Raw genomic sequence first — 22,864 nt, forward strand, 5'->3', positions numbered from 1 at the left:
TACATTCAGTTTAAAAAACTTAACTTCCTCCGTGTGCTGGTGAGTTAACACTACCTGTGTTCCTCTTATGGAAATCGTGGCTGTGGACTAGAGAGGAAAGAGCGGAACCTACCGCTCAGGCGCGTGCGGCAGTTCTCTTCCCTCTGCATTCGTGCAGGGGGACCACTTGTTAAGAGCAGGCGGGGAGCAGGTTCAGGACACCTCTTGACTGGTGCTTCTCACCCTATCATAGTTCGGGTCACAAGTTTAGGAATGTGCTTCTTAGCCATTGTCACTCTCTTTCAACACCTCTAACTCCTCCCCAGGCGTGCTTGCAGCTGCCCCCACACCTGTTAATCCCATTTACTTCTAGTTTTCCTGGGCGGGGTGAAGGGGATAAGGAGAGAGGAAGAGGACTACCTGTCCACTTTCTCTTGCTTCGAAGGGGCAAAGACTAAACCTAATTCACATTGCAAACGACCAGTTTTCATCAGTCATTCCCATATTTTTCACAGTTCAAAGTTTTAAACTTCCTCTCCTTTTCAGGGGTTTTTCTCTCCAGATTTGCTCAATTTTTAAGGGACGCGGGTAGCCCTCCCCCCGCCCCCGGTCAGATCTAAGGTTAAACGTTGTACAGCTGAGGAAAAGCATTTTTAGGAGACTTGTCCAAGGCCGGAGCAGCAGGCCCGGAGCGGTTGGGCTTCGCGGCAGCTCCGTGGGAGCGCCTGTCCCGCCCATCCTTCCCGGGCCTCGCGTTGCAAGATCCGCGGTTGAGCCCCAAGGCCGAGGACAGTGGGTTGGGAGCTGGTGACTCCAAAGCTCTCTGCAACTTCCCCGCCCTACAGCCCCACCCATTAGCACGCGGCCTCCCCCGGGGCCCGTAGGAGACACCTTCGTCCCCGCCCCTCCACAGGTCACCTCCCTTCACGCCCCTTTCCCTCGGCCCCGGCAGCCGGCAGGCAGGGAAGTGTCGTAAAGCCAGGCCCAGGAAACTTTACCCGGGGTAACAGCCGAGGCGCTTTACGGCGACGGCGGCTGAGTGTGAGCCTTGGCCGCGGTGGAGGCAGCAGCGGCGGTGCGGGAGGCGGCGGCAGCCGAGGAGGAAGAGGAGTGGCGGCAGTGGCGGCGGGGACCTGTGCGGGGTGAGCCTGCGGTGGGGACGGGGAGGGGCCGCGGGTGACAGGGCTGGCGGATGGGCGCGTGCGGACGGGGACGGTGGCCGGCTGAGCAGCTGGGCGGCGCTGAAGAGTTGGGGGGGGCCCGCGGAATTGGGGCGCCAGCTCTGTGAGGGACGGTTTCTGCCTTTGTTTCCCCCCCGACCCTCGCCGCCCCCCGCCCCCCGTTACCTCTACTCCGCGCTCGCACGCCGGGTCTCATGGCTTCCCCTCTCGGTCTGTGTCTCCTCTAGGATGGCGGAGGTACCGCCTGGGCCTAGCAGCCTCCTCCCACCACCAGCACCTCCGGCCTCGGCGGCGGCCGAGCCCCGCTGTCCCTTCCCGGCGGGGGCCGCCCTCGCCTGCTGCAGCGAGGACGAGGAGGACGACGAGGAGCACGAAGCCAGCGGTGGCGGCGGCGGCGGCGGCGGCGGGAGCCCGGCGGGCGGCGAGGCGACGGCGGCGGCCAAGGGGCATCCGTGCCTCCGCTGCCCCCAGCCGCCGCAGGAGCAGCTGCAGCTCAACGGATTGATCAACCCCGAACTGCGGCACCTCCGGACGGCCGCCTCCCTCAAGAGCAAGGTTTTGAGCGCGGCCGAGGCGGCCACGGTCACGGCCACCCCCACCGGGGGCCCCAGAGCGACTGCAACAAAAGGAGCCGGGGTACACTCGGGCGAGAGCCCCCCTCCCTGCCTCCCCAATAATGCAAGAACTGCGCTCCCCAGCCCCGCAGAGGCAGCGGCGGCGAGCGATCCCACGGCGGCCCGCAATGGACTGGCGGAGGGCCCGGAGCAGGAGGAGGAGGAAGACGAGCAGGTGCGGCTGCTGTCTTCATCCCTGACCGCCGGCTGCAGTTTGAGAAGCCCTTCAGGCCGGGAGGTTGAGCCTGGGGAGGATCGGACTATACGTTATGTCCGATATGAATCCGAGCTGCAAATGCCCGATATCATGAGACTGATCACCAAAGATCTGTCTGAACCCTACTCCATTTATACCTATAGATATTTTATCCACAACTGGCCACAGCTGTGCTTCTTGGTAAGTGGGTGGAATGAAAAAAGGGTGAACCCAGCAGAGAGATCCAGGCCGTGCGGGGCAGGGAGTGTGAGGGCTGGAGTGGCAGTGGATGTATCCTGCATTTCATAGTACGTTACGTGATGTAAAGTGCGTGTATGCACTCCTAATTATTTAATGAAACTGCTTTGAAGGTAAGGCTTCATGATCCGGGTTAACTTGATACTGATGTAAATGCAATAAGCCTGTGTGATGCATGTTGGGGGTCTTGTATCCTGTTTACATTAGCTTATAATCATGTTTAACCGTCTTTAATTATCCTCCCTCATCCTCAAAGCACTTTGCAGTCATTTAATTTGAACATGGTTCTGTTCGGATACAGGCCTTATTAATCTCTCAATTACAGCCATAATCAGGGAAGAGTGTATGCATAAACATGTTTTGGTGAACATGATTGTCAGTAAACTTGCTGTGGCCACACTGGAGAATTAAATCTTAGGAGCGTATTCCATAATTATGGAGATTGTTTCCTTTTACTTCAGCAGGGCAGTTAACAGTTGTAGCCAGCCTGCTTTCTGGTGCACGGTTGCAGAAGGCGCTACTAACACTTCTGGTGGCTGAAAGACTCCTGAAACTTGAACAAAATACCCTTTTGGGGAGTGTAGGAAACTAAGTGTGAAATTGTTAACTAATCTAATTTTTTTTCTTTTTTTTTAAAGAAGCTGGTCATAGATATGCTTAAGTTCTAGTGCTATTGCTGGCTTGTGTGTAATGTAGTTGACAGAAATTTTTTGCTTAATATATGAGTAAAAAAGACTTGGCTTAACCAAACAAGCTGAATATTTTTTTTGTTTGACTTATGTAGTACTAGTAGTACCAATAGTTTCCCAATAATATTGACCAATTTCAGTCTGTATGAAACCTTTCACTTAAATATTGATGGCAGGTATGTGCTTTGTATCATGTACTCACAAGCATGTTGTTTCCATTGAATTTTATTGAAGAAAGATAACATGCTTTTAAGGAGTGCTTCATGATATGTGAAGGGAAAAGCCACTACCATTATTTGTTGTTTTAGAATTGACTTAATTGCATTTACTAATTCCCTGTAAGATGCTTTGACAATACTTTAGAAATCTGTCTTTTTGATACTATAGCTTGGTGGTGATCTGAAAATATAACCTCAGTATTGTTGATAATGGTAGCTGTGCTGTTTTCTGCATTCACTTTGTTAAACTTCAGTTTAGTATGTTTGTTTAAACTGGGACCTATTTTATATTCTACAAAACTGCTCTTACAGGATTCTAACCGTTGCATCAAAATAGAAGTTCTAAGACACGTCTGTGTCAAATGAATATGGGAAGATGGTTTTCATAGCATTATTATAAATGTCATATCAAATTCTATTACAAATGCTGACGATTGTAGATTGATTTAATTGTAAGTTAATTCACAAAAGCATACAATTTAGTTACACTTTAAATTGAAATAGTGTATGTATTTCTGTTAATTCCAGAAAATAGTTGTGTATGTGTGATGATTAGTCAACTTTTGAGTTCTGGTATTACCTAGACCTCTCTCAACTTGTCTGCCATTTTAAACTCTGATAAACTGCATATTAGTAAACTTTACTTTGATTTTACATAGACTCCTCCCAATTCAACAGCTAATTTGACCTTTAACCCTTAATAGCCAGTTTGTTTAACATTAAACTCTGAATATCTAGAAATTGTGATAATATGCAAGTGGTTGACCTGTAAGGTTTACTAATGCAAGTATGGATCTGGACGTATTGAGCATAAAACAATAGTTAAAAAATCAGAGGCCATTTGGAACTGGGGCCTTTATATTGGTGTTTAAAAAATTTGAATTTCTCATGAGAACTAATTTAAAACAAATATAAGTGTATGTTTATTTCAGTTCATACTATTTTAGAACTATAAAGGGTCCTAGAGATAATCTAGTTCAGCTTCATTTTTTTTTTTTAATGAAAAAAAATTTAAAGACCAGAGCGACTTAAAATGTTCACATCTCCAGATATTTAGTGTCCAGAGATGTAAAGCTAGAACCCGGGTCTCCTGGCCTGTCATTATGGAAACAGCTAAGAAGCTGAAAAATGACATACCCTTGAGTCATTCAGCCAAGATCCTTGTGTCACCAAGTTATGCTTCACCAAGTAATAGTTGTCCTTGCAGACATCGATATTAAGAGACTAGAAATCTCCAGAATGTTCCTGGTTTCCATGAGTAACCTGCAGTGGATCAAATGGAATATATGCGGTTGAACCTTAGAAAATCGCCAATACTTGACCATATTTGACTAACAAAAGTGACAGTTTCTAATGATTCTTGCTAATAATTGTAACAGATGTGAAAGTATGGTATTGTACAAATGGGAGGCACTGCCATTTACTCTGTACTTAACTAATTTATCTCTGTCTCTTTTGAGTTCATGGTATTTTCAGTTGTTGGTGCCTTTTTGAACTTCTTAAACTTATTACCAGTGATATACTATAGTACTTCTGCTATTTGTTCTACATTTAAATTTCAGATTTCTCTGTTTTCCTATGTGTGATATTCTGGAATTTGGGAATCCGTATTTCACCCAACTTAAATTTTTCAAGTTTTATAGATTGACAAGCATTTGGCCTTGTAGAGTTAAATTTTAATCTTGCCTGGAATTTTTCAGTTCCCATCCTTGAAAAAAAGAACACACTTTAATAGCATGAGTTCCAAATGTATGTGCAGAAGCTTTTATTTGTAAAAACTTAACATGCAGTTCAGTGATTCTTGTAAGTGTATATTCATCAGCAATTTATCAGGAAACAATACAGAATTGGCCTTCCTCACTAAACATCTTACTAGTAACAGTGAATCATATATTGGGCTTTTATTTTTAAATGATGTGTACAACTTGATTTTTGTTCCTATAGATTCTTGATTAGTAAGAAATCAATCTAGTCTAAGAGTGAACTAATATAATACTTTGTTTGCTTATTACTTTCTTGGTCCGAGGACAAATAAGATTTGTTTGAAATGCCTATCCAGGTTGAAAGTATTGTCCAGTTATATTGTGTCTAGTGGTTTTAATTTTTTCCCCTTTTGAATGGTTTATTAACTGTGAAATGTAGCTGTCCTATAATTTTGTATCATAGATTTATATAGATTTCCATTTCTCCTAGCTTATGAGGTCAGGTCAAAATTTTTTTAATGTACCTCTCATCTCTGATGTATGCACACACATACACAACCACACACATCTATCTGAAATAAGTTATGTTCAAATCAGAAAATGCTGTTCAACCAGGCAACTTTTGTATATGTTTCAGGACTTAATACAGAAAGAAATTTTACTTTTCAAAAGAATTTTGAAAGAACCAAATTGATTTATCATGAATGAAAATGGAAATAACAATTTTAGAGGTTTATTGACCCCAAATAATTCTGGATTGTGTTGATAAAACAGAAATGAATTAGTGTAGATTGTTAAATTTAATATCCCTTCAAAGTAAATCAACTATACTTCAATTAAAATAAGTAAATAAAATTAATAGCCCTCCTGACCTAGTTTAGGCTTGAGTGAAATGGATTAGAATTAGCTTGCCTAAAGATTTCTCCACAGTTGAAAAAATGGCTTTTTAATCAATTTACAGAATGATGAACTAAAAAAAGTCATAACAGATTCAAGATAAGAGAGGTATTAAGTGTAAATTGGGCTTTGCTTATTGATTTTTTTAACCCTTTCCTGGTTTTTGTTGTTGAAATAGTTTCTGAAAAGTTAATTTTATTAAGAGATGATTTGAAGCTTTCATATTTTTTTTTATGAGGGCTCTTTACAGTAAACAAGTATTTCTGTCTGACACATTATTAAACAATTGGAACTATTGCCCTATTTATATTTACCAGAGTACAGTATTTACTAGCACTTTTTGTTGGTGATGGAATTTTTGAAAAACATATTTTCAATGGTGATACTGGAAATTTTAATGAAAATGGAGGCTGATTAGCTTTTATTTAATAAGTAATCTTTGGAAGGCTGTACATTTTTATTAAAATAGAAAGCTCTGTAAAAATTACAGCTTTTGCTTTAATATGAAGCTTTGGTTTTGAGTTCTAGATATTCTGTGAGCTTTATGGCAATGACTCACACTGTCAGGAGAGCCCTAAAAATGAGACCATCGTATACCTAGTTTTTGTAGTCCTTCAGTAACAAAAACCCCTTAGGTAGGATCTAAGGAATACCTTAAAAATGATCCTTTTTCTTTTAGATTTTTTTTCCCTGATCAAAATCTAACTATTATTCAGGTATAAATATTATGTCTTTTATCTGTCTTTCACTAAAACTTTATTATAATTAAATATAAATTCATAGTACTCTGTTGATAAGTTTCACAATATTTTGTGATATCTAATGAAAAGACTTTCTTAAAAAAATTATTTTCACATGTTTCCCCTTTCCCAAATCTTAAACATGTAGCTCTTTATTGCAACTAATTATAAGCACCTCATAAAGTACTTGAATGTTTACCATGTGGAAATTTGCTTTTTTTTTTCCCCTAGGCTTTAATAATGAGCCTAAGAAATTCATGTCCTAAAGAATGTTGAAAGATTTTAAAACTAGAACATTTGAAGGAGTTCTGGGATTTAGATTTCTGACACTTCTGTGACTGCTCTCTTGCTAGAATCCTCATTATTTCTTCCTCCCTCAGAAACACTGACCAATGGTTGGCTGCTGTTTCTGTGGGTAATTATGCAATACCTGATGGCAATGTATTCTTTGTAACTGTTTGTTTATTTTTAAGGCCATGGTAGGGGAGGAGTGTGTAGGTGCCATCGTTTGCAAGTTGGATATGCACAAAAAGATGTTCCGCAGAGGTTATATAGCCATGTTAGCCGTGGATTCCAAATACAGGAGAAATGGCATTGGTAAGAAAAATATTATGTCACAAAAAAATGCCTAAGTTCTTTTCTTTTTTTTTTTGAAGCAGAAGACTTAAATGTAAATAGTATGTAGAAATGAGCATGAAGCGGAGGGAAGAAAATGGCTTTTATTTCAAAATATTTTCAAAATGTTTTAAAAATGAATTGTTTCCTTTATTACTGTTTAATTATTTGAGAGATTGTCTTTCTAACAATTAGAAGGTGATCAGTTTTCATCTCCAGACATTTTTTTTATCACATCCAAACTGCTTTGCATTATACTAAGTTCTGCAGTTTTTAATAGCATTATTAGGGTGCTTGATCACAGCACTCAAGCAGCTGTCTGTACTTGGGTTAAATGGTCCTCAATCAAGGCAAAATTATGGAGAAATTGTTACCATTATTTATACTAGTCATCAAACATTATATTAGCAATTCGGGAAGGACCAGGAAAAAGGAGAATTGTTTCTTACTACTATTCCCAAACTCATCTCTTTCCTGGGCTACCCTTCCTGGCATTTGCAGTTAATCTTATACTCATGGTTTATAATGGTCATTAGAATCATCTGGGTGGTTTAAAAACAAATGCTTAGGCCCCTCCCCTTGAGAATCTTATTTGTCCTGTTAGAAGTAGGTCTGAAAGTTCCCCAGGTGGCTATGATGTAAGCCTGTTAAGAACAGCTGTCATAGTGTCTAAGACCTACTGGCTCTTTGTTCAAGATAGAGGATCAGGTAGAAAAGCACTTGTCTGAGCATGGCAAATTCTGAGAGGTACTGAAGCTAAGTAAGTATTCATGAAAAAAGAGTTTGATGCCTGTACCAGTATTTAATTACTAGCAGTTTTGTCACTTGTAGTTTTTTTTTTTTAAACTATGAGTGTATGTCCAGTTTAAGACTGGTTCACACAATCTGAGACATCATGAGAAGTCATTATGAATAGGTTTACTTTATACATTAGGTTCAGCCAACTTTTCTTATAGTGTTACAGTTTGCCACTAAGATGTTTAATGAATTGGGCTTGTTATACAAGCCAAGTTTGAGTCTTTGATGTATTAAAAGGAGCTGGTAAGGACTCATGGCAAATGATAGGCAAATTGGCTACTTCAGAGGGCAGAAACCAGTGCTTGAAGATTGCATCCTGGCCCTCAGACATATTTTGTATGGCCCATGTAACGTGTGCTTGCTTATGTTCATGGTTTGAAAATTGAGAGAGAAAATTTGGATTTCTTCTCTTAAGATCAGATTTAGCATTTGTTTTCCCTTTAATGTGCTAAGTATATCTGACCCTAAACTAGGATATAGACACACCACTGACATCATTTGGTGTGCCCAGGCTTACTATAAGGTTTGTGGAAACTAACACAGTGTCTTGGGCGCACTCTGGGTCACAGCAATTCTGGTGTGATCTTTGGCAAGATTGGCTCAAAGGTCATGGAGTGAGCTCTTACCAGCTGAAGACGTTCCTGGGTTGCTCTGGCCATATCTTACCTTTTCTCTTGGAATTAAATAGCATTTACACTTGAGAAAAGGATATATATCAGGAGATAGGTCTTTCAAGAGGAAACTTGTATTGCTATGCACAGGTCCTATTGGCCTCTCAGTTCTAAGTCTAAATTTTTTTTCCCACTTAATTTGAGATAATCTGTGTATCTCATTCAGGGTAGAACCTAGCATTTGACATTTCTTTGCTTCTTATGAATATTATAATTAGGTATTTTTAAGAAACTAATTACATTTTTTACTTCATTAATACTCAGCTCTATATTCTAGGTACTAACTTGGTTAAGAAAGCTATATATGCTATGGTTGAAGGAGACTGTGATGAGGTAAGTCTTCCTAAATGTTTAAGACCTTTTATCCTGGGCTGTATTCTACTGGGTATTTTTATAAATAGCCCATAAAAAATTGTACTGCAGATTTCATTGCAAGCTATTATTATACAAATGTAACTTGTGCTGAAAATTATATTCCATTTAAAAACACATGAATTTTGACCTAGAACAAATTTTAAGATGATAATGGGAGCTAAAATTTGTGTCAGAATGTAAAGGTAAAATTTTAGATATTTTCAGTAAATAACTGGTATTCAGAGCTCTGATTTGTTATCAGTTAAATCATTTAAGGTAGCTTTTATTATAAACCTTATTATAATTTACTTGTGTATTGGCTTTGGTTTCTCTCTAAATAATATATATATATATATATTTTTTCCTGTGGGCCAACTGTCAGCCCATATGAAGAACATTTCACATTTGAAAAAATCTCAGCATTAAATAATAAGGCTGGAGGGGGGAAAGACAACCACTTTTTAAATGTAGAGCTCTCTGTAAATTAGCATAAAAGTGTCTTCTCTCTTCAGCTTGTTTGTAAGGCCTGAAGGCAGGTAGTTTCTTTGTATCTTGCAGCACTGCTTTACATATGGTAGGTGCTCAATAAATAATAGTGATGGTTGGGAATGTTAAGATTTACTATTATGTAATGTGGAAGGGAATAAGTATAAACTAGGGAAGTATAGATATCTTTAATATAACAGTGGTGACTAAGAAGGACCAGAGTTGTGCTAGTAATTTTATGAGTGTTACTACTAACACTTGTCTTTATTATTGGAGGGCAAATATGCCTTAGAGAGTTCTCAAAATACTTGAAATTAGGTAATTTTTTTCTCAGACTGCAATAAATAACTTGTTTTGGTTACTTTTCTTTTTTTTAAGTGGGGTTTTTTTTTGGTACAAAATTTATTCACGGTCACTAACCATCATTATTTGTGTGTGTGTATTTGGGCTGCAAAGTCCTTTCTTTTACCATCTTCACGCTTTTCAACTCTTCATCTTTCTTTCCACTTATAGCTGCTATTAATCTTGCAGTTTGCATCCTCCCATTTTCTAAGCACATGTGAATGCAGATGTTTACCCATACTTTTTTATACAAATGAAATCACAGTTATTATTCTGCTATAACTGCTTTTTCCACTTAACAGTAACTCATGAACAGGATTCCATGTCATACAGATGTACAGCAGAGTATTCTCACGCTCCTTGTCCACATTCATAGTTCGTAGTTTGACAGATCACACTAAATGGTGGTTGTATGAGAAGGCCTACAGACATATTGGGCAGCACAGGGAGGACATCCTGGGATTTACGGCTATTTAATTTTTTTACCCCAAATAAGAAAATTCGCACGTGGCAAAGGATCTCATATTCACAGCTTTTAATTTCAAAAAGTAAAAGGTACAGTGGCCCTGATTACATCATTGGTAACTAAAATTTGAGTATAGAATTGAATATAAATTTTTTCATCAGTGTAAGTCCAATATGGACCATGGCTATATTGGCTTAGACAGCTCATCAAGAATAGAAGTCAGGCTTCACAAAAGCTGATTAACAGTTCGGAGAAATCTTTTGGATGATAAGACCATGTTTTGATCCTCTACTGAGTAGTGTGGTTCCCAGTGAACAGGGATGTTACAAGGAGGGAGTATTATGTCCCTTATGAAAGCCTTTGCTGAGTTCTCCTAGTTACTGCCTATGAGACAGGTAGTATGCTTTACCTTAACTGATCAAATGTTTAAATAGTATTGGTTTTTCTTTGAAAGTTCTGAGGAATGATGAGATTTCGGTTATATTGTTATAGTCTTAAGGTTAAGGCCTAAATTAGTGATACATTTTATGGTAGAACTATTCATTGTGGGCCTAAAATTCTGATTCATTTTTCTTACTTTTCAAGCAATGAGTTTTACTCAATCTTAGACTGAAATGGGTATAGTTCCATGAACTTATTTCTGTTGTATGGTTTTAAGTGGATGGGTTTTGCAGTTTGAATAGCTCTGCCTCTGGACTAGGGAAGTCTTCCATGGTTTAAAAAAATTGGTTATCTGTGCCCCATATTGTTCAGATAAAGGATTTGCTATAGAAAGGGACAGAACTCTTGCTTACTCTTTATTAGGCTTTCACTTTCCCTTTCATTGAGTTTTAAACCATATAAGCAACAAACTCTTCTGTCCTCTTTACCCTTCTAATTTTTGATGGTAGTGTGTTGTTTGGTTCTACTTCCTTATGTTACCATCTCATCCTGTTTGGTTTGGTTTCTTTCCCCTCCACTCCAGTGTAACTACTTTGTATTTGCTAGACCCAGTAGCTTCTTGGTCTTCCTCAGCTTATTAAAATGCTTCTCAGTCTTTTAAGACCCAATTCAGATATCAACAACTCCTTTTAAGTTTTCCTTGATCCTCTGGACAGAATCAATTGCACCTTCTCTGGTTTTCTTGACCTCCCTTTCTGTAATACTTACTATGCTTAAATTTACTTGTTCAGAGACTGTGCCTTAGCCACTGAGAGCAGAGATACCTTTTCTTGTTTACTGCTGTATTCTTAGTACTTAGTACAGCATTTGTGATGGAGTACATGGTTCATAAATACTGGTTGAATGATCAGTTTTGTGCCTCCAGTATCTTATCTATGCCTCTTTTTTTTGGGGGGGGGGTGGACTTTTGAATTTCGATTTGTCTATTTTTTTTCATTAAAAATTGTTTTTTAGTTCTTTTCTTTTTTTTAGTTTTATTTATTTTTTTATACAGCAGGTTCTTATTAGTTATCTATTTTATACATATTAGTGTATATATGTCAATCCCCATCTCCCAATCTAATTAGTTTTTAACTTGGCTTTCTCTCTAAGCTTTTAAGAACAGCAATCGTCTTTTTTTTTGCGTGTGTGTACATAAAAAATATATCTGAAAAAAATATATATCTGCAGGGTTAACCAAGTTATTAAAGTACCTTTTGATAAAAGCAATTATATATAAAAATAGTTTTGTATATAATTCATTGTTCTGAGGAAAACTTTGAAATTATAATTCTCCAAGAATACAATGACCAAATTATAAAATAACTGACATGCGATGTTACTTTCATTAAGTTAGGCCAACCTTCCTTTCTTTTAAAGTGTTAAGAAATTTTGACAAATTATCAGAAAGACATTTGGGAAGGGTTTTAAATTACATTTTCTACTGCTTAGGTCGTGCTGCTGTTTTTTCAATCTTACAGAGAGAGATTTTTGAATCTATGAGCCTATTAAGAGAGATACATTTGGAAATCTCTATGAAGCTTTACTATGCACATCCAGTCAATTTTTACTTTCTGTTCCGTTTGCAAAATTTATTTATGACCTTGAGTCATGTTTATATTGCTTTTGGTTGCCACTTGTCGTTTTAAGATAAATTCAGAGTGAATTAAACTGAGGTTAGTTGAAAGGTAGATCTGTACATTTCACAGAGTTGAAATGTAGATCTTGCTTTTGCCCAAATAACAATGGTATTATTCTTCTGGTCTAATAGATCTTTTCATTTTGCCTTACTATGACTTTCCTAACTTTTTATATCAGAATTAGATATGTTTAAACAGCGTAGCTAAAGATCTTTTCCATTTTCTGTATATTTGGATCTGACTAAAAAGTTATAGCATCAAAAAAAGAAACAAGTGGATCCATTACTTCATGAATAAGAAATGCATTACCTATATTGCTAATCTGGCTTGAATTTGGTTACTCTTCTATGTGGTCTGGCTGCCAAACATTTACTGGCTACTAGGAGAAGCTTCTTGCGCTTGGGTTTTACATTAGGGGAGACAGTAAGAAAAATATATACAAGTAACATGAATGAGTTTTCTTGTGTACCTAAAATAATGAACCCACATGGTGGCCATTTACTTTTATGTACTTTTTTTGGACATAAATTAGAATGAATGGAGCAGCATGATGAACAGTACTTTACGTTTTAAGCTGTAGATGTCCCTGAAATCTTCATCTCTGGAAATTTAAATTTCAAATTTTTTTTTAGATTTATGGTATGGTTACTATGATATTAATACTCAGAACTAACTCATAAATGATGAAAATATACTGGAATCAGAATTTCTTAATGGAGGTTAAGTGTGCAGTATGTGACCTTAAAACATTTTTAGTTGACCAGCATCTTCCTATTTTTGTCTGTCCCCAACCCCTTGGAGCCACCATTCTACACTCTGCTTCTATTAAGTCTGACTATTTTAGTTTCTGCATATAAGTGAGATCACGCAGTACTTGTTTTTCTATGTTTGATGCATTTTACTCCGGGTAATGCCCTCCAGGTTCACCCATGTTGTCACACTGGCAGGATTTCTGTTTTTAAGGCCAAAAAATATTCTAGAGTGTGTGTGTTTGTATGTGTATGTATATATGCGTGCACACCACTTTATCCATCCATTTGTTGATGAACATTTATGTTGTTTCCTTATCTTGGCTACTGTGATAATGCTGTAATGAACATGGGGACCTCTTTGAGGTCCTGATTTTACTTCCTTTGGTTGTATACCCAGAAGTGTGATTGCTGGATCATATGATAGTTCTATTTTTAATTTGAGGAACCATCACACTATTTTCCATAATGTCTGTAGCAATTTACATTCCCACCAACAGTGGGAAATTTATTTAAATAACCAATAATAAACCTGTTACATGTTAACAAAATAACATACATTTTATGGTAATGTACAAGATGACTTTTAAGCTTTTTGTGTTTAATAATTATATGTTTAACATTTTTAGTTTCATTGGAAACATATAGTTTGGCTGTGAGACAGAGGCTGTTAGGTAAAGAACAGAGTAAAATGGAATTATTTAAACTGTAAGGATTTTTGGTTGAGTAGTTTGGCCTAGTTAAAGAACTGGATATGATAAGCCTGGGTTCTAGATCCATCTTCTGTCGATATAGTTGTGTGATTATAGGAATGTCATTTAACTTTTTAAAATCTGTCTCTTTGTGCAGTGTGATGGTGATTCTGATCTTAAAGGGATGTTATGAAGAGCAATAAAATTGTTCAGTCAGCATTGTCGGTGTAAGGCCTGTGAGGTGCTAGACAATAAAATAGTGCTTGCTGTCCCTCCAGGAGCTCCTAGCCTGTAATATTAAAAAAGGCTTTCTAAACTGTAATGGTTTGGCTCATCCTGACAATGGTTTGTTCCTGAGAGAATCCGTAGAACTTCACTGTAACCCTTATTTTCTGTTAAGTAGAATTCAACTTGGTCAAGTTTCTTTAGGATTAAAATAACCTTATTACGCTTTGGCTTCCTATATAATATTCCCATGATGTGGACTAAAAGAATAATTTTATAGAGAGTTTCCAGTGTAAACCCAGATTCTCTTTTAGTGTGTTTATAAGAATTTCGTAATTAAGTGTTAAAAAGTAGTTACTTTTTTTGTGGCGTTTTCTGTTGTGTCAAATAATACATGATCTCTTTGATTAGAGAATGTGAGTGTGCTGAGAGAATCTTTTCATTTTAACCAAGGTGTTAGCCCTTTGTGTAATGTTCTTCTGTAAATTGGGCTTTATTTTATTAATCTGTTAGGATGCCAAAAAACCTGAATTCAACGCTTAACTTACACGTCAAGTGTATATTTATGTAGCTATAGTTAGCCTCAGCTGTGTTTTGAATATTTTAGATTGCTAGATATTAATGAATATGGACTTGGATCCCCTTCATTATGTTAGATCTCCCATTCACTGCTTTGTTTTACTTTGGGATGCAATCACAGGTACAGAAGAGTGGATACTATTAAACTCTAGTTCACATTTGGAGTCTGGTCTATTCTTGTTCTACTGATGGCCTTGAGTTTCATTCACTTGTAAGTTAGAGATATATCTGTTTCATAGGGTTCTTGTGAAAATAACGTTATGACAAATGCATGTAATATGAGATAATGCATGTGAAATGCTTTACATAGCACTTAGTAAGCCTTCAAAAAGTATTAGTTTTTTTTTTTTTTACACTGTCACTCTCCTTTTTATTTCTGTGAAATCAGTTCTAAGTTTTGAGTTGTTGCAGCTTTATTGCTTCTCATATTAATTGTTTTGATTTAACATTTTAGCTGTAATTAGGTGCTGGCATAAAACAGAATTCTAGGAATTACTCAAGACAATAGTTCCCAACTGGTAAATTGCATTGACCAGACTGGGGTGTTCCAAACTGGAGGATGGCATACATTACTGAACATTAAATTCCATTTTTTTAAGAGCAGAGAGAAATTGTTGAGTTTTTATTTTCATCTTTTAATTTTTAGTTTCATCTTTTAATTTTATTTTCATTGTTTAATGTTCAGTAATGTATGCCATCCTCCAGTTTGGAACACCCCAGTCTGGTCAATGCAATTTACCAGTTTGGAACTATTCTCTTGAGTAATTCCTGGAATTCTGTTTTATGCCAGCACCTAATTACAGCTAAAATGTTAAATCAAAACAATTAATATGAGAAGCAATAAAGCTGCAACAACTCAAACAAGTTTGCTTTCTGTATAACTTTTATAGGAACATTTTCCCTTGATCTTGAACTATTAATTACTTGTTTTTAGATCTTTTTAAAGTTTGGGTTAGTGTGTGATTTGCTCTCATGAGTTGTTTGCATAGGTAATTGCCGTAAGATGATACTTTCTGTTTAAGTACTCTGGTCATTTAAAAGCTTGGCAGTACTTTCATTTGTTTCCTATTTATGTAATGTATGTAATATAATGAAAGGTACTAAGGGCATATATAATTAACACATGTTTAAGAGCCTTCTATGTGTCAAGCAGTGTGTTAGGTGCAGAGGAAATGGCTGTGAACAAGGTACCCATGATCCCTGTCATTGTTGGGTTCACCAGCTGGGAAAGATGTCATATTCATCAAACATTGAATGAAAGTACAGTTGAACAAGGAGCAGTGCCGAGTGCTGTGGGGTACTATGAGGGGAAAGAGATACTCTGCAGTCTGGAAGTGACATGCTAAGGCCAAAAGCAAGAAGAGGAGGATGGGAAGAGTGTTCTTCCAGACAGAGAAAACAGCTTATGTGAAAGGTCTAAGGTAGGAAAGTTAATGGTGGGTTCCAGAAACTGAAAGTTTAGTGTTGATCGTGGCGAGTAAGGGGAGGAGACCTAAAGCACAGTTAGCAAGGTAGGTAGAGGCCATATCTTGATGGACCTTTTAGGTCTCTTTAGATTACTGTTAGATTGTGGACGTTTTCTTGAGGACAAAAGAGAGTCAATAAATGGTTGTAAGCAGGGAATTAACGAGCATCACTGTACTTAGAGTGGGAGACGTTTGGGTTAGGAGGTTCTTGTATTTATAATAAAAGTTGATGGCAGCTTAGACTAGAATGTTGTCAATGGGGATAGAAAGAAGAGGATCAGTTTAAGAGAGATTTAAGAGAGAAAATTGAAATACTCAATGCTTGGATGTATGTAGGGGTGTGGAGAGGAAGGAAGTACAGAGATGACTCTTAGGTTTTAGGTTTGAGACATTGATGTGATGGAGACCTTGTTACTGATGTGCGGAATTGTAGAGGAGTTGATCATCAGTTTTTTGGATCCGGTGAGTTGAAGTACAGTCTTTTCTCTATTATTTATATCTGTTGCTTGAATTCTTGTCAGATTTTTTTTTATGGCTTGCGATAGAACAGGAAGAGACTCATAGGCTTTACTTGGGCCTTTGTTTAATTATACTTTGCCCTTTTTTCCCACTCCAAACACCTCAGGGTTATAACATCCCGACAGTAACTGACTCACTGTGTTGATTCTCAGTGAGGTAAGTAGAGAATCAATAGAAAAGCAAATAGAGCTATGTATGTAAAAGTTGGGAGGATGGGATAGAGGATATTTTGGTAGGGGAAGGTAGAAGTAAAGTAGAAGAACATCACATAATGGTCAAAAGTATCAGTTCTTCATTGTCAGGGCCACTGGTTCAGTAATATTTTAAAAGACCCAGATAGAAGTTAATACCTCTGTTAAATGTTGATATCCATAGTGTCTAGACATTCTCAGAATGTAGTTCTCAGAATGTCATCTCCTTACCAGCAGCAATCAACATCACCTGGCAATTTTTTCAAAATGCAGATTCTTGGGCACCACCCCAAACCTACTCAGAAACTCTGGAGGGGAGGTGCAGCAAACTATTTTAATAAGCCCTCCAGATACACTAAAGTTTTGGTACCTTTGATCTAGGTTTGGCAAACTTTCTCTACAAAGAGCCTGATAGTAAATATTTTAGGCTTTGCAGCCCACAGGTCTCTGGTGCGACTGCTCAGGTCTGCTGTTGTATTGAGAAAGCAGCAATAAACATCATGCAGACCAATGGACATGGCTGTGTTTCAATAAAACTTTATCTACAAAAACAGGCAGTAGGCATATTTGGTCTAAGGACGATAGTTTGCAGACTCTGGTCTTGACCGTAGACAAATATGGTAGCTGTTGCCAGGATAAAGGATGACATATTAATGAAAATATAGGAGTTGGAGGTCAATCTGAATAGTTTCAAGTACTGGTTTATTTTCTTAAATCTTTGATTGTTGATTTTTTTCTTCATTTTTTTGTCACACTATACAGGGAACGAATTCATCTTTGTTTTAGTATAAAACGTATATTCTCATTGCTAAAAGTTCCAAACATTTCACAAAAATCAATAGAAAAGAAAATGTCCCTAGTGTTCCCACCCCGCCTTGCCCTGAGAGAGAATGACTTTTATAATTCTGATAACTGTTTTTCTGGGTTCTTCCTGTACATCATTAATATTTACTGTTTTCACCATCAACTCTAAAACAATTAAATGTAGTTTCTTTTTCTTAAATATTTGATCTTATTGTTTATAAGTGATTTGTCAAATTATGAAATTATAAATTAGTTTCAAATATTATAAAATTATAACTTAGTTTTCTCTTTTTTTGAAGGTTGTTTTGGAAACAGAAATAACGAATAAGTCTGCTTTGAAACTTTATGAAAATCTTGGTTTTGTTCGAGATAAGAGGCTGTTCAGATACTATTTAAATGGAGTTGATGCACTGCGACTTAAATTGTGGCTGCGTTGAGAAACTGACATCAAGGAACAACTTTCCAACGATGCAGAATCGACCTTTGCATGCAATGCAATTTGTACAGAATTGCTTTGCAGGTGGATTTAGTGATTTCCATGCAGCTCTTATCTGTCAGTGTCTCATTTGAGTGTCGCACAATATTTGTTGCACTTTGGCATGGCGCATTTGTTCTGAATTAAAAGAGATTGTTTTAAACTTAAAGAGTTCTTTTGGTACCAACAAGATGTGCCAGTTGATAGCCAAGATTTGTTTGTTCATTTGCAAAGTCTGCTGACATTGTTATTTACACAGTGATAATTTTATCACAGAACCAGGAAGTGGAACATGATTTTTGTTCCTTAAAAAAGCCAATGTAGATTGTAAAAATCTCTTGAGTATACTAACATTTCACACGAAACCTGCCATAGTTTTCTGAGGGGGTGGGGGAAAAGCTTCAATTTTAGGTTTTATTTTTTCTATATTAAATTTCCATTCTTGAATATTGGTACCTCAGTGATTAGTGAATGAAAAAAAATGTTATGTAGGGTTGGGTGTGTCTTAACAATGAGTAAAGATAACAATTAAATTGCGTCTGCCAGTGCCTGTGTAGATAAGTATATTTGTCTTCATCTCTATAGTTTTTGAATGCATGCTACCTTTTCCTTTTCTTTAAGGCCTTTGCAAGCAAACTTTTGTTTTTATTTAAATTCTAAATTTGGTAATAAATTATTTCAGATTTTTATAATTTGGATACTTTTTCCAGGTGAGTGACAGAGTGGTTTACTGTAGAAGTCCCTTCTTTTCTTACAGTAAGAAGTTGAATCTACTTGGAAAATCTTTGAGAAATGACTCAAAAGGGATGAGAAAAGTTGATGAAGCCGGGAATTGCTGGGTTTTAGATGCACTTTTTTTTGAGAGTGAGGGAATTTTTGGAAAAGAGTAGAAAAATTAATGTAAATTGGTATGATTTTATTTAATCAAAATTATTGCTAAGCTGTGAGGAACAGCTTTTACAAAGTAGTTGGAACTTTTTTCCCACCTGGTTTGGATTCACATTGCTTCCATTTCTTAAAATGCTTCGCTTTTGGTTCTTGGTCTTGAAAATAAATTCCAAGGTGCACTGTATCTGTTTTAAACTGATTTTCTTTTCTTTTCACTTACTTGTGCAAATTCTTGGGGGAGCTTTGCTTTATTAGTTCCCAGAAAAACAAAAGGGAGAAATGGAAAATTCTTGGAATGAGTTCTATAGGTTTTCTTAATAGCCATCACCATGTTCATTAGTTACATTGTGTTTTGGCCAATCTGTGCAATGTAATTAATTTTAAAGTTGATTGCTTTCAATTAAGTCAGGAAACCTGTGATGGATAATTTATTTGACTGGAAAACCTAGGTACCCATTAAAGAAAAGATTCATTCTCTGTGAAAAACGTTTTGTAGGAATGTATTGTTTTTTCATTAATTTGGATATGCTTTACTTCTGCTCTAGGATTTGGTTTGAATTTTATTTTATGGCTATAATTACTGTATTTTTAAAAACCCTACCTCCATTAACAGTTGGTAAAAGCCCCCTTTCAGGAAAGTTTGTTGCCTTTTTGTTATTTTGTTTGTTTGTTTTTTGTTTTTTTTTAAGGGAAAGCTGCTCCTTGCTCAGTGTAGTATCTTGAAAGTGAACATGGTGACAAGTATTTTTAAAATAAAAATACATAAATTTGGTGAAAATAAAATCTTCCTGCTGATGGGATCATTTATAGTTCCTTATTTTTAAAGAAAACTTTTTCTTTCCATTTTATATTGCCTTGAAAGTTTAATGGGCAGAATACTGGTTACATTAAAAATATGAAGACCACACAATACTCAGCTTTCCAGGTGACCACTTTGAGTACGTTTTTGGTCAGACTTCATTTGGACTCTAGCACTTAGAGGAATACCAATCATAATGATGCTTCTGTTATTTTTAATATGGAGGGAATTGAACTAATAAAATAGTTCAGTACTTTTCATTATCAAATTTTATCTCACCACTTTATATTTGACTTGCTGGTTCATAGGTAATGATTGTTGATGAACGTACATTTGCTTGACTCACTAATGAGGACAGTTCTAAAGTAAATACACGCTAGAATTTTAGTTCAGCCATTAATTTTTTGGCAGATTGTCAATGAAACCATCACTACTGACCTTTTCACCCAGAATTGACCAAATTTTGCTGAATTGACTGGGTGTTTTAAACACGAACTTAACTGTGTGACTGAAAAGTCAAATGGTTGTCATATTGTTTAGCTGGTGTTTGTTGAATATCTGTGTCTACCTTGTGTCTTTAATTGGGTGTGCAGAAATTGTTTACTTAAGTGGACTAAAATTTTATCCTCTAGCATGGTAACCCAGCACCAAAATTAAGTCTCCATTTCAGGTGAAGTAGCATCAGACATTAACTTAATTTTTGATTTTGGGCTTTCATTTTTCTTATATAATCTTAAAACAGCTCCATTGAAAATTGATAGAGCGAGTTCACTTGGCTAAAACTGAGCAAAATTGGTGCAACTTTCTTTTAATGGGGTGCTGCCTCTTTAAGACTGACTGTACTATCCACTGACACTGGTTTGGCAGTTGCTACTGCTGAACATTTTTATACATGCTACCATGAAGCTATATATGTTAGTATTGAAGAAGCTAACGGGTATACTACCATTTTAATGTGTGGGCTGATTATAATTTCCCTTACATTAGGATGAAACTAGAGAAGTCCACAGATCATAAACCAGACAGTAGTTTTGAAGCTGAAGCCAGCAAAAAAAAAAAGTAATAAAATTACTATTAAAAATTGGTTTTAATATTTTCTGCCTCTTCCCCAAAGTACCCTCCCCATTTGCTTGACAAATCTATGTAAAGAAGTTTGTTTGTCACATGTTTTAACTTTACCTTGCCCTGTGTTATGGTATTGGCTGACATGTATAAGACTGGATGTGTATATTTATTATGGTGTCTAAAAATCATAAAGTTCATCACTTTCCAGGAGCATAGATAAAAGCAAATTGGTAGTGCATCAGAGTTACTTTTCAGTGCACCATGACATCACTAAAATGAGTGCTATATTGTTATAGGGCTTTCAGGTTTGTAAAAATATAACCATAAATTATATTGACGTCAGATATGAGTTGAGTATCTATAAAATATCATGTGTATCTCAAAATATTGGACTGCTGTTTGATGACTGGATATTGCTGCATAATTTTCTTCTATTGTCCCATATCCTTTTGGAGAGAGAGTTTTAATGGGATTTGAAATGTGCAAGCTGTCTAAATAAGATGCAGTCAAATAAAGTATGGTTAAGTTGTGTTTGCATTTTTCTTTTAGATACAGCTGTGTGCATTTTATGTTCGAGTTGTTTTACTTTCACCTACTAAGAAGAAAAAAGAAAAAATAGGCAATCTATTTTGTTCCCCACTTCCTGCCTTGCATCTAAGAGTTATTTGGAAGAAGTGATACACAATTGTTATCTCTCTCACCTTGTGTTCTGACAAATTTGAAAGTAACAACATGAACTTGACTTTACTAAAAGTATTCAGAGTTATTAGCTCATATATCAGCAATCAATACAAATGAGAGCATTTTCTCATGCATTAAACCAAAACTTGTTTTTCTGTCCTTGTCCCGTAGCGATTTATTTGTAAGACAGTTTTTATTTTAATTTACTCTTTTTTGTTTATACTTAAGAAATGTTTTGTTTTGTTTTGTTTTCCCCTTGCTAAGACCAAAGGAAAATAGAGCAATATCTAAAGGGCTTTTTGTCCCATTCTTGTGAGAAGCTTTAAATGGCAGTTACGTATTCTTTCATATTTCAAGACTTATGGATATTAGTGGAAGAAGAGATCTGTTTTAATTGAGACTGCTAAATTACTTTCATCATGCCTGTCAGATCTTCACTTTGTTCTTTTATAGTCATGTAGTGAAAATATCTGAGTTCATGTTTCACTTGGGCCCTATATGGAATTCTAAATACTTCATAAATTGTCTTAATAAGGACCAGAAAGTTGATACCGTTCTTTCACACCTATGAACAGAGATCAATAATAACCTGTAGCCTAGAGATAGTGATACTTTTAAGCAACTTTCTAAAAATGAGTTTGAAAAATTTCAGGAGCAGATAGCACAGTGCACTTTCTTCAGATTCAGAGCTGTCCCATAGCACTTTTTTTTGATAGAAATGTTAATTTGTGCTCTCCAATATGGTAGTCACTAGTCACGTAGCTACTGAACCCCTGAAGAAAGGCTAGTATGATTGAAGAACTGAATTTTTAATTTTAATTAATTGAAATTTACACAGCCACATATGGTTAGTGGCTCCTGCACTGGCTAGCATAGCTTTAGATAATATTTAGACAGCAATAACAGGAAAGCAGCTTTTGGAAAGGATATTTTAAAGACTACTGTCTAATTCATTGAAGAATGAAATAGGATCATGATTAAAAATTGCCTCTGAGCAATGTACTCTATACAAAAGAGTATACCTACAGTATTTATGTCGAAAATCTATTTCATTAAAACAGTATTTGTCACCACCCCTCTCCCTGCTCCTGTCGTGAATTAGCCATTCTGAGAAAAGCAACCCTTTAAGTTTTTATTATTTGGTAGTTCTCTGGGTTGCAGAGGTTCCGAGATTCAAGTGCCAAAAATTGGTTTCTGATGAGACTCATCTTTTTAGCATTAAAATATTTTACATCATTAAGCCTAATAACTTCTCATTTTAGATGAATTTGAAATAATTTTACCTGTAAATGAGATTGGTTATTTCTCATTTTATGAGTGGTCAAACTGAAACATGGAGGTGTATCATGTTTATACCTTTTTTTCTAAATTCTAGAAGATTATGTATGTTGATACAAGGGCAAGTGTTTTTGTTTCTGAGAGAACCAGATTTATTTTCCTGTGTTAGAGCTCTGGCCACGGTGT

At 36.7% G+C, this 22,864-nt stretch overlaps 1 protein-coding gene across 1 annotated transcript; it reads left to right on the forward strand.

The window, feature by feature from the left end:
• Nucleotides 1-945: 945 nt before the first annotated feature.
• Nucleotides 946-21,248, forward strand: NAA30 (N-alpha-acetyltransferase 30, NatC catalytic subunit). The gene is made up of 5 exons (XM_081229093.1): nucleotides 946-1,121; nucleotides 1,388-2,171; nucleotides 6,949-7,072; nucleotides 8,837-8,892; nucleotides 17,792-21,248. The coding sequence occupies exons 2-5, from the start codon at nucleotides 1,389-1,391 to the stop codon at nucleotides 17,927-17,929; spliced, it is 1,101 nt and encodes a 366-aa protein (XP_081085219.1). The 5' UTR covers nucleotides 946-1,121; nucleotide 1,388; the 3' UTR covers nucleotides 17,930-21,248.
• The last annotated feature ends 1,616 nt before the right edge of the window (nucleotides 21,249-22,864 follow it).

Source organism: Mesoplodon bidens, assembly GCF_964165515.1.
Source record: "Mesoplodon bidens genome assembly, chromosome: 3".
Classification (NCBI taxonomy): domain Eukaryota; kingdom Metazoa; phylum Chordata; class Mammalia; order Artiodactyla; family Ziphiidae; genus Mesoplodon; species Mesoplodon bidens.